General features: G+C 30.3%; 1 protein-coding gene across 1 annotated transcript in view; it reads right to left on the reverse strand.

Annotated features, from left to right (window-relative positions):
* Nucleotides 1-9,930, reverse strand: part of LOC127718053 (uncharacterized) — a 65,574-nt gene extending 55,644 nt beyond the window's left edge. Inside the window, exons 1-3 of the mRNA XM_052223957.1 lie at nt 9,812-9,930; nt 3,483-3,549; nt 509-820 (exon numbers count right to left, since the gene is read on the reverse strand). Of these exons, the coding sequence (XP_052079917.1) occupies nt 509-820; nt 3,483-3,540 (370 nt within the window). The 5' untranslated portion in view covers nt 3,541-3,549; nt 9,812-9,930. The remainder of the gene's footprint in view (nt 1-508; nt 821-3,482; nt 3,550-9,811) is intronic.
* Nucleotides 9,931-12,021: the final 2,091 nt, after the last annotated feature.

Here is a 12,021-nt window from a genome sequence, read left to right on the forward strand (position 1 = left end):
TTGTTTGTAACACGGATTTGTTTTCTCTCAATCGATATATGACCTTTGAACACCGGTATCTTGCTATTGCATGTTACAATCTGTTTAATCAGGCGATTAGTTTAACATCTAATTCATAAACATCTTATCGTTCAACAAATTTTATGATTTCATGATTTCATCTTCCATTGTAATTTGTTTTGCACTTTGACTTCTATTAGATTATATCCCCTCAGTAAACTATATTTCATTATTCACGAAACATATAATAAAGCTTATCCATTTTCGTTATTTCTATTACTGTGGATTCATTACTATTCGTTGGATACCAATTTTCGTGGATTTCGTGTGATAAGATGACCAACGAAATTAAATGTTCAAAGAATGACAAATTTTCTATAGGCTTGTAGGCAAACTTTCGCAAAACCACGAAATCAAATATTCACGAACATGCAAGTTTTCCTTAATCCACGAAAACTGGTACCCACAAAAATAAAGGAATTCACAGCATATAAGACCCAATACTTACAAAACAATTTGTATTCATCTGCTTCAATTAGTTTACTTGCTGCATCAAATCCATAACGACATTGATAAACTACGTTGAGATCTGATTCTGTTACATTGAATATTGTAAGACTAAACTCATATCTTGGAAGTACTTTTTCTTTATATTTCCTGAGATTATTTATTCGACCATTGTAACATAACAGCTTGTCATCATCCCCCATGGACCACTGTCTTGTTGTTGTGATGTCGATTGTTTGTATTCCATGGACTGTGCAGGTCAAAACTATATAATTACCAAACGAAATTGTATCTTTTGTCATTTTTAATGAAACTGAAAAGGATCAATTTAAATGTTAATAATGATAGTGAATTGAACGTTTCATGATATGAACATTTCCCCATTAAATTTGATTACAAATAAATTGAATTGATATTCTGGCCTTCGATGTTCGTTTAAGGTCAAACTATGATTTTTCTCACAGTGTTATCAATGTAGATATCATTGAAATTGAAAAGGAAATTTATAACCGTTTTATGTTTAAAGTGCTCGTATTTTAGCATATACATGAGTCTGCACTAGCTTTCATATACTTGTGATATTTAAGCAAACACGATAGCTATTGTCTCAATTCTATTTAAATAAAAACAGTTCATGGGAAGACATACTTCAGAAAAAAGGAAATTGTCTCTTATTTATTCTGAAAGAAAAACTATAAATATATGTTGAAAGTAAAATCCCCAAAATACTGAACTCTGATGAAAATTCAAAACGGAATGGAAACATCAAAAGCTCAAACACATCAAACGATTGGACAACAACTGTCATATTCCTGACTAAAAAGCTAATGACTGTGTGTGTCCTTTCAAAATAGTATCTTTACGGGTTTTAACTAGTTTGGATGAATCAAACGTTCTATTTTTTTATTTCCGATACTCAGGTCATACTTTATGTATTGAGAGTTGTTGTCACATTGACGTTAACACATTATATCATAAGACTTACACCAGTTTATCACTCTTTGCCGCCAAACATTATTTCTTAATATTTACTTATTGTAAAGAAATTATTCAAGTAAAACATCAAAATAATTTGAAAATCTCAAAGGATATACAGGGTTTTAATTTGGTCATGGAACATATAGCATGTGTTATAATTCATTACGTCATCATGTCTACCCAAAACATTATTTCATTATGATGTTTCAATGCACTTAATCTGTAAAGGTAAGTTACATTATTTTCCCAACAATAACTAAATGCTATGACTTATAGTCAAATGACCTTAATTTATCAAACAACTAATGAATAATAGATTGTTAATTGCAAATATATGTATTGTAGATGAGAGATGTGAAGTCGTTGAAATAATTTTATAGTAACTTGAAAGATGAAAAACGTCAATAATTGCACCTCCTTGTTATGTATAATATAAATTAAATAGAACATTGCTCTGATATCTATATCTACATCATGTTTGCTTTTTTTCAAAATTAGGATAATGCATTCGTGACTTTATAAAAAAAGTGCTTGTATGTGAAAATATAAGTGCAAAATATATATCCTGCATCAGTCAATCCAGTATAGGTGTTAGTGTGATGTTGGTTTGCTGTATAATTGACGTATACTTTAAATGAAGTTTGATTTAAATAATTTTACTTTAATATATAATTACAAATATATGTTACTTATATAGAGTTCTTCTAATCTTATTTTTGTATACACTAGATTTATACGTTTTTGTGTTATTGTGTTATATAAAAATCCAGCATGACATTGATCAAACATAAAAGATTAAAATACCTTTACAATGTTTACATATTTTTTTTTATCTTAAGATAAAATATACAATGTTAGTGGTTTTAACCACACAATGTTGATGTATAACATTTGTAAATAAAAACTGTTGTGTTAAGTGCATAACAAACCTCTATCTAAAAAAAGTATTTGAGGGAAAGGCGTAAGTATAACCACATAAATTCACAATTGATTACCGGTTGGTGATACATTTTAGATTGTAATATGACAAATAGTTATTCTTTTAGTATATAAATCAGTGGATAAAAGGTGTGTCAAGCAAAAATAATTGTGTCGAATATTTGAGATAAGAAATGATCGAGATAACTACCAAATATTGCGATTGACAAACGTCAATAGAGGTACAATGAATTGATGTTCCTCAGGTTTTAGTTCCTCATTTTAACGTAATAAGAAATTAGCTACAATATAAAAATCCACAGCACATTAGCCTTTTTACGTTTGATAATATACGTTCGTCTTTGTAAGTTTATTTGAAAATGCTGATGAGTGTAGTTTCAAATTATAAGCTTGAAATCATTGAAATCAATTCAAATGGGATAGTAATAGATGATAAATAAAATTTCTTTCATTCAAAGCATTTACAATAAGACATAACACCTAGCTGATTCCTTTTTTTTTACAATTCTTTATATTTGCAAATAAACTATTCATAGATACCAGGATTGAGATTAAGTATTTGCGCCAGAAGCGCGTTTCGTCTACAAAAGGCAATGTTGACAATAAAGGGGAAACTCAATGATCAACATCATGACTGAGTTGATCGAAACAGACCATTTGTGCCACAGAAAAATACGGTTATAATCAATCTATGCAATTATATAATCATGTTATTCTTTTCAGATAGAGACTATGATAATAGGCTTTTTTAAAAAATATGTTTATATGGGTAAAAATAGTGTTGTTACTGGAAACTAGAGACTTGAAGCATAAAAGTGATAAACACTTCGGAGTGCGAGATTTCATCTTCAAATTATGACGAAGTTAGTTTGTCTTAGTTTATTGTATTTTCAACTTTTCGTCGCCCTTGACTGATTTTGTTTTCGTTAACTATTACCAACTGTCTGTTGATACTTTTTAAATAATCTATCTATGGTAAGAAATTTCGTAAATTGTGACCGTAAAACTCGTTTTGAAAATATATTGACCACTGACAGCTGTATAATTATTTTACTCACCTTCGGCATTTATTTCAATTAAAAATAGAATAAAGCTGATGTTATGCAGAAATGGCATTCTTGAAAACTACAATAAACATAAAGTCTGTAATTAGTATTAACATATTAAATTTATCTTTGCATTTCAAATGCTTAATGTCCCAGACAGTATTTAGGGACATATACAAATGATTATAAAAGATGCTATTTGTTTAATTTTAAGATTCGTTATACCGTAGTTTCTTGGCCTACAGATAGCATCTTAATTTCATTTCGGTTTTACCGCTCCACTGTTCTTGATACTTATGAGTTCGTTGCATTTCTTTTCATAATCTACTATAAACATCGAAAAAGATTTTTCTATTGCTTATCTTTTTCTTTTCAAATATTGTACTATTCAGAAATAGCTCTTTTATGAAATCATAACGGACATTTTCTGAGGTAACGTTTGCATAGGATTCCTTAACAAAACATTTGATTTCATGTAGGGTGACAATAGCTAATCAACTTGTCAAATTTGAAATAAGTACGTTGGCAGATCTAGGGTTGATATTATCCGTATTTACAGTGTTTGTAATGACTATTTTTTATTTATAAATTTAAACTTTTCCAACACGCACGTTGAGATTGATAAAAATAAACGGTTACATATCAACCGTAATGATTAGAGCAAAATATTTTACTTTCTATTTTATACTGGCGATGCACAGGTTTTGTATTTGAAATAATTAAGGGTTCTTTTACACATACAAATAAGCGTGCAATATATCCACACACGAAGGACATCTCTTCAACAATAATGATAATGACTATAGATGTCTGTTTAACTTCAAGCGGAAAATATGAATATCAACCCTGCTTTATTAAGCATTGTAGGCTACAACAGAACTAGGGATTACAAAATGGGAATACTTTTAAGAATAAAATAACGACGTAATGAAATTAAGATGAAAAACAGCCTTTTATAGCTGACTATGCGGTAACGGCTTTGCTCATTGTTAAAGGCCGTACGGTGACCTATAGTTGTTAATTTCTGTGTCATTTAAATTTGGTCTCTTGTGGAGAGTTGTCTCATTGGCAAGCATACCACATCTTTTTTAATATTAAGTTAGAGTTAAGTAGAATAGAAAGGCAGTTAAATAAGATGGCGGTATGCAAACATGTTTTAGTACACATTTCTCCCACCTTCGTTCATCAGTTTTTAATACCCCCATTATAAAGGAAAACAGGAAATCCGAGGTATACGTTTGAAAACTCTCAAAGAATAGAAATCTGTTCAGAAGCACACAGATTATGCACAGATGTGTATTAAAAATGTGTAACTTGTATTTCAGGGTTAGAGGTCAAGGTCACAATGTGTCTAAAGTTTTTCGTTGTCTTGTGGCAATCTAGAGTCGAAATATGTTGATAAATCACAAATAAACTTGGTTCAATGTTAAACTTGATCAGGCAGGGAGTAATCTGCATTCAAGTCTGATAATAGTTAAATAGACATGATACAAAGACGATGGACTCCGAATTAATCCCAGCTAAAAAGGTAGAATATGTATAACAGGAAATGTATAGCTCATTGACCTCATATTTTCTTGAAAGCTGATCTTTTACCAATATGTTTGCCATTTGCCAACTTGTCTCTCGTTGACAAATATGCCACCCCAAAACGTTCCCCTTTTCTTGCTGATACAGTCACTTATATGGCAGTCACATACAAAATCTATTTCTGATTGATCAAAATTTAGAGATATTTTTTGAAAGTATTACCAGAAATGAGATACATTTTTGCAAGAATAATGCATTGCATGTATTCAAGATTAGATGACGCTAGCATTATTCTTCAACTTCACTTTCCGCTATAAAGCTGATGTCCTATCTCTATAAAGCTGATGTCCTATCTCTATAAAGCTGATGTCCTATCTCTATAAAGCTGATGTCCTATCTCTATAAAGCTGATGTCCTATCTCTATAAAGCTGATGTCCTATCTCTATAAAGCTGATGTCCTATCTCTAATTCTTTTACGACAAAAGAGACGATTTCAGCATCACAATAAGGAACTTTCCAGTACTATATAGACTAGCATTATTTTAGCAGCACCTGGAAATTGAGTGTATATCTTATAGTTGATACAACATTCCAGGGCTTGCATTGAAAGAGGATTACTGCCAAAAGGAAGCTATCTAACCTAGAGTTCCAAGTGGTAAAGTTGCAATCATCCCTTCGAAAATTTTACAGACGCTATCACGAGTTTGTTGACTGTCATGGAATATCTGTTTCCCAGATGGCAACAGATATGTTCCAATTGTCGAAACCACTATCCCTTCCTCTCTTCCCCAAATGTATCCCAACGAATAAGACTTATCACCGGGTTAGTAATTAAACAAGCAATTCGACCAAGGTCACATGTGAAGCAGGAACTTCAACCATTTTTCAAAGCACCTGAGATTACAAAAGTGTTGTTTTAAAGAGGTTCGTGTCGCTCTTGTTTTAGTTTTACGTGTTCTTATTCGTGTGTTTTGAATTTTCAATGTCTGTGATGTTTATGCCGGTAGCAGTCTTGTCTATCCTTTGTCATGGAAAACGTTTCAATTTGAAAATTTCACACTCGGTCAAGTTTAAAGGTTAGAAAATTTACATGACAGATTGCTTACGAATTTGGTGATGTCTTAAGGATGTCCTTAGGTGAGCTTTTGGAATTAGTGTCTGATGTTCGTACTCATAGGTGTTTTTTCCATACGATACAAGGTAACATATTTTGCCCCATAACACCTATTTATCTCTTAATATAAGACTTAATAGCTCATAAAAAGTCATTTGACAAAATTTGAGCAGATTCTTGATTTTCTTTCTTATGATTTGAGACCCCAAAAATACCAATACAAATATAAGGTAAAAGTCCGAGTCAGCCTTTTCCCGCCATATTTTATAAATCAAATATCTCGAAAAGGAGCTCCGTGACTTATCAATATTTTTAGGTTATTCTGATCCTTAACTAACACTCTTCCAGCTTATAGTATCAATTTTAAATTCTTGATTTATTTAATTTCACCTTAGATCACCTAAGTACACCCTTAAGGTTAGATATGTGTCGATTACCTATCCGCTATTGTGTGACGTCTTATCACTTGATATAGCCTATTAACAAATTAATCTTTTTCTTTTGGTCTTTTCCGTTTTTTTCATGGGGTTGTAAGTTTATTTTCGACTTATGAATTTGAATGTTCTTTTGATACCTTTCTCTTCTCTTTTTCTAAAAAGTTCTTTTTTCTGCCGCCAAATATAGTTCAGGTATATAGTCAAATTCATATCGATACGTCTACACGTTATACAATGGTTTTTGTACTGCGTTAAACAGTTTTGGATTGAATTTGGTTAATTTAACGTTTATCGTCTTAGAATTATCGTTGTTTTATCTGTTTATTTCTCACGAACAACATAGAAATAAATCTGAATGTGACTCCTTTGTCTATTTATGAACTATTCATCTGTAAATAAAAAAAGCAAGCAAATAAACGTAGGTGTTTATTCCTTATCTAGTGAAGTCTTTTGATTTTAAAGTTGCGAACAAGGTAAGGCATCTGTTTTATAGCAAACTAGTTTCTATATTGTTATGAATCACTGTTAAAAGCCAAATTCAGGACAAATCCGTGTAAATGACAAGTAATTGATAGAAATAAAAAATCAGTTACCACAAACTTTGGTTATAATTTTACTGTATAATAATAATGCACGATATTTACACATGGGAACTTACTTCAATTAATAAACTAATACATACATCAATAATTGACCTATTCATTATTTGTATACTAGTACTTCAGTTCACATGGGAAATTATATGCAAGATTAACTATGAAAGACGATTATATACGTTCTCATTGTTACATTGTGAACTTCAACCCAGGCCCGTAGGTAATTTTCTTTCTGACAGGATAATATAACTTCCGATATCTGACTATACAAATTGATTGACAACATTTTAATGAGGGAGCTTAGGTAGGAAGAAATATTCGTTTTATACAAAATTTCGATGAATTGCCTTTAGAGCATTTCTGTTTCTTTTTTTTGAACAGAAAAAAAAAAACATTTGATCAAAATATTAATCTACTTGCACATGAACCCATGTGATGTGCACCTATACTCTATTTAATCATAATACGTTTATCGGTGCATAGCATACATTTTACAAATATATTTTTGATATAAAATCGTATATCAAATTTACAAGTAAAAACAATGTTATTATTGATAGCTTTTTAAATGTTTTCCAGCGTATATATAACGAAACCGTCAGATGAATATATTGTGTCATTGTTTTATGGCTTGAGGTGCAAACATCGCAAGCGCGTTTCTTTCTTTTGATCATTTTATAATGAGTGTGTTTATGTCTTGATTATGTAAAACAGCTTTCAATCACTTGTACATCAAAAGGCTTTGAATACTTTATGAATCATTTGTTTTCTTTGTCTGTGTTTGTAATTGAAGTTGAAAATTAACTCTTTACATCCTTATTACCATAGGAGGATTTTGTCAATTCAAAATTTTTCAATTTCTTTCTATCTATTGTTTGATAATTCAAACAGGGATCAACAAAACGCATCTAATCCATTTTTATCATTTTTGAAACAGCAATCAACAAATTGACGTACCCCAACAAACGTCGTTTTACTCTTGTTCAAATATCTTACTCATATAAAAATACATATCTAGGTTAAGAAAGGAGCGAGCCTGGGTTCGTCTCATATTAATTATGCTTCATCCACCATTCGAAGTTAGAGTCATTCAAAATGTCACAATCGGGAAAGAAAACACATATCTCTAACTGTATGGTATACTCATATAAAATTTATCTTGAATACTATTTCTATATATACTCAAAGGAAATTCTTTAAAAATCTAAATCAAGTTTTTTCAATTCATAAATTAGATAAATAAAAACTTCTTTGATATTTTGATAACGTTTTTAAATCTATCATAATGTGTCATCCATGAAAAAAGGTGAAATCAATTATACATTAGATCTTTTTTAAACGACATTCAAGATGACATGATTTAATTGAGAAGTGCATATTTCGCATTATTTTCGATATTCAGGGTGCAATATTTACGTTTTTCATTGAAAAAAAGAAATTAAATCATATTTGTATCATAATGGAGGCATGATTGACTTTTATTAATTATAGTATATGAGCCATCAAGGGCGCGGTTATCTGATTGTCATCTGTTTATAGGATAAAATGTATGTTATTTTCAACAGCTCCTAATAATACAAACTAAACATTTAGAATTAAATACAAGGAGTATGACACATTGTCTTTTTTTCTTTATAGTGATATCAAAACGGAGAACGAGAACATATCATAAAACAAGTATATTTATGGAAATTTGTCAAATGGTGAATGGCTCTGAAATATGATACAAATTGACTTGATCAATGGAAGCAACTATCAATTAAATGAATTTTTACAATAACAAACTACACATATCTTTTATCGGAAACATGCAGAAACGGTATGCTTGACCTCTTACGTAACATGCTTCTACAATAATGGAGATTTACCGATGTCAGATTGTTTCATGATTTGTACGTTGTATTTTAAAAGCTTTGTTATGTTATCTGTTATTGATGTTGTCAAAATGTAAATATATAGCATTGTTATTTAGTAGCAATTATCCAGTTTAGCATCACGTATTAACAAAGCATATGGTGATTTCTTTTGAAATAATGTTTATGTACAAGTCCTAAACGGAACAAAAATATATCTGACAGTAGCAAGGTAATTGTTCAAATTTACAGAGGACAGCAAAACAAAGAGAAATGTATTCTAGATTAACGGCAAAACAAGATCGTAATATACATGTTTCCCATTTAAATTTCTTTATCGTTATTTGTAACTAAAACACATTGAATATTTCGTATGAATCAATTCATTCTCACAAATAATACTACAACAACAAAAAATGAAACAAACTACAGTATTATTTTAAATTGTACAAATCTTTATCGTTTCATTGTGAAGTATTCAGAGCACCTTCCTCTCCCGAGTTTCATACATGCCATTGATCCCTCTATTTTAGCATCCAACATTTACGTTGCAAAAATGACATCATAGACAATTTAATTTGTTTAATGGTAGAACAGCAAAGTCAGTTTGAATTAACAACTATTGTAATAGGAAAAAGTTTTGTTCAAACTATAAAAATTTATAATTCATAAATATGACATGTCTAAGATGAATTTGTACAAAAACATGATTAATACAATAAATTGTACACAAAAGAAACTGTCGCTAATATAATATCTTTATCATACTTTTCTAAATATTATTTGTATTTAAATGTTAAGAATTCTTACCAGATTTTTTTTATTCAATACTAGTGCTTAGTCCAGTGTTCAAAAATATTCTAAATCATGACACATTTTAGCAGGATACACTCTCCCATAAAATTGAACCTACGTGTTATTATTTGATCTTACAAATGATAACTTTACGTTTATAAATACATATGTAAAAGATCACCGCGGGAGTTAAAGGGACCGTTTACCAAAATTGGTATGTATAGATATTTTAGGAACAATTTAACAATTTACCTTTAACATGCTAATTATTGTGAACAAATACTTATAAATTTCGTACTTTAATTTGACCTTTTTATTTTTTTTTTATTCGAGCGTCGCTGATGACTCTTTTATGGATGAAACAAGCGACTGACGTACAAAGTTTTATCCTGGAATCTATGATAAGTTTATTAGTCATATTTCATATTGTTTCACATAATATTTCTATATACAAACTTGCTACATCAAATATAAACCGTTTTAAAGTAAACGGTGAATAGAGTACACAAATAGAATGCTCCGGTTTGCGAATAGAAGTGGGTGATATATAAACAATTTTAGACGTCACCGTGATTTTTCAAATCATAACACTACTAGATAATAAATCCAAACAAAATATCAGTATATCGAAATCTTCTATACCATTTACTGGTGGAATATATTTATCTGTGAGCAACTGGAGGTTATTGTTTTAATGTCTTGTACTCTACTCTTAACTAACAATAATATCAGTACCACAAAATGAAGTAGTCAAGGTACGATAACAATTGATCACATATGAGTAAAGCCTGTACAGGAGTTTATGATAATGCCTATATGATATGTGTCTCTTGAATTTAGAAAAATAGGATGATATGTATACACAAATATGTATTTCGTTGGTATCTATATTTCCTGCTCATATAAATTTATTTTAAATTGAGGAATGAATCTACTGCATGCAAACCTCCGAAGCCTTCGTTGAGTTTTGCTTACTTTTTTGTCCGATTTGGTTTATAGTTCTTTATTATTTTAAAAAGCTTTGTTTTTAAATATTTTGTCTTGAAGCATCACTTAAGATAAGAGACATTGATTGTCGAAATGCGCATCTGATGCAGAAAACATAGTACCGTTTATGTTTTTGATGTTAGATTGACCATAATGGTCGATTAAAAACAACACTTTACGACAAAGATAGATGTAATCAGCTTCCCAATTGTGAATATTCCATTGCTATGTAGCAACATTCCTGCATACGGAATTCATATCTCAAAGTTGAATCGATATTCCAGGGCTTGCATTTCCTATCATGAATTCCTTGATTGAGGCTTGCTGTTCACAAGTACGATATTAACCCAGATTTCCAAATAGTAAAGTTGAAAACATCACTTCGTAAGGTTTGCGGACGGCATTGCCTTTATAGAAAATCAGCTCCACAGATAATATAGGATATGTTCCCAATGTCGTCACTACAATCCCGTTCCTTTTCCTGAATTTTACTTACCGACTAAATCATTTTACAGGATTTGTACTAAATGAGCAATCCGACAGGTTCCACATGTCAAGCAGGATCTGCTTACCTTTCCGGAATACCTGAGATCCCCCAGTTTTTAATCGGGTTCGTGGCTCAGTCTTTAGTTTTCTATGTTGTGTATTGTGTACACTTGTTTGTTTGTTGGTCTTTTTTCTTTTATAGCCATGGCGTTGTCAGTTTCTTTTCGACTACTGAGTTTGGATGTCCCTCTAGTATAATTCGCCATTCTTTTACATTCAGAATTTTCGCTTAAACATGTTATAATCATAAATAGGTCAATTACCTTCGTTTCATTTAAGAATTCAATAAAAATGATATAAATAAGTTATAAGCATATCTTAATTGCCTTTGTAGACCAAGTGATGGGAATAAAATAATTTAACATGCATTATTGTTGGGTTTTCCTCTCTGTGAAATTATGAAAAAAAGTCTCAGAAAATTCGGCGTGTGTTAAGATGAATAAAGATTACCTTAATTACATCACACAAGTTTTACTGTTATTTGGTCATGTTTGCTTTTGAGAGATATAAATATGTTTGTATTTAAATGAAATTTACGAGTGAAACTATTTTGTGTAACAGATATCAAAACTTGAACATTAATTTAACGTTTGTTTGTATTAACTTATGAAATAAAAGTATTCTATTCTATTGTATAAAATTTGATACCAGTATCTTAATATAAATTATATTCTTAATTTACATTATCCTTT

The sequence above is a fragment of the Mytilus californianus genome, unplaced genomic scaffold, assembly GCF_021869535.1.
Source record: "Mytilus californianus isolate M0D057914Y unplaced genomic scaffold, xbMytCali1.0.p SCAF_10, whole genome shotgun sequence".
Taxonomy (NCBI): Eukaryota; Metazoa; Mollusca; class Bivalvia; order Mytilida; family Mytilidae; genus Mytilus; species Mytilus californianus.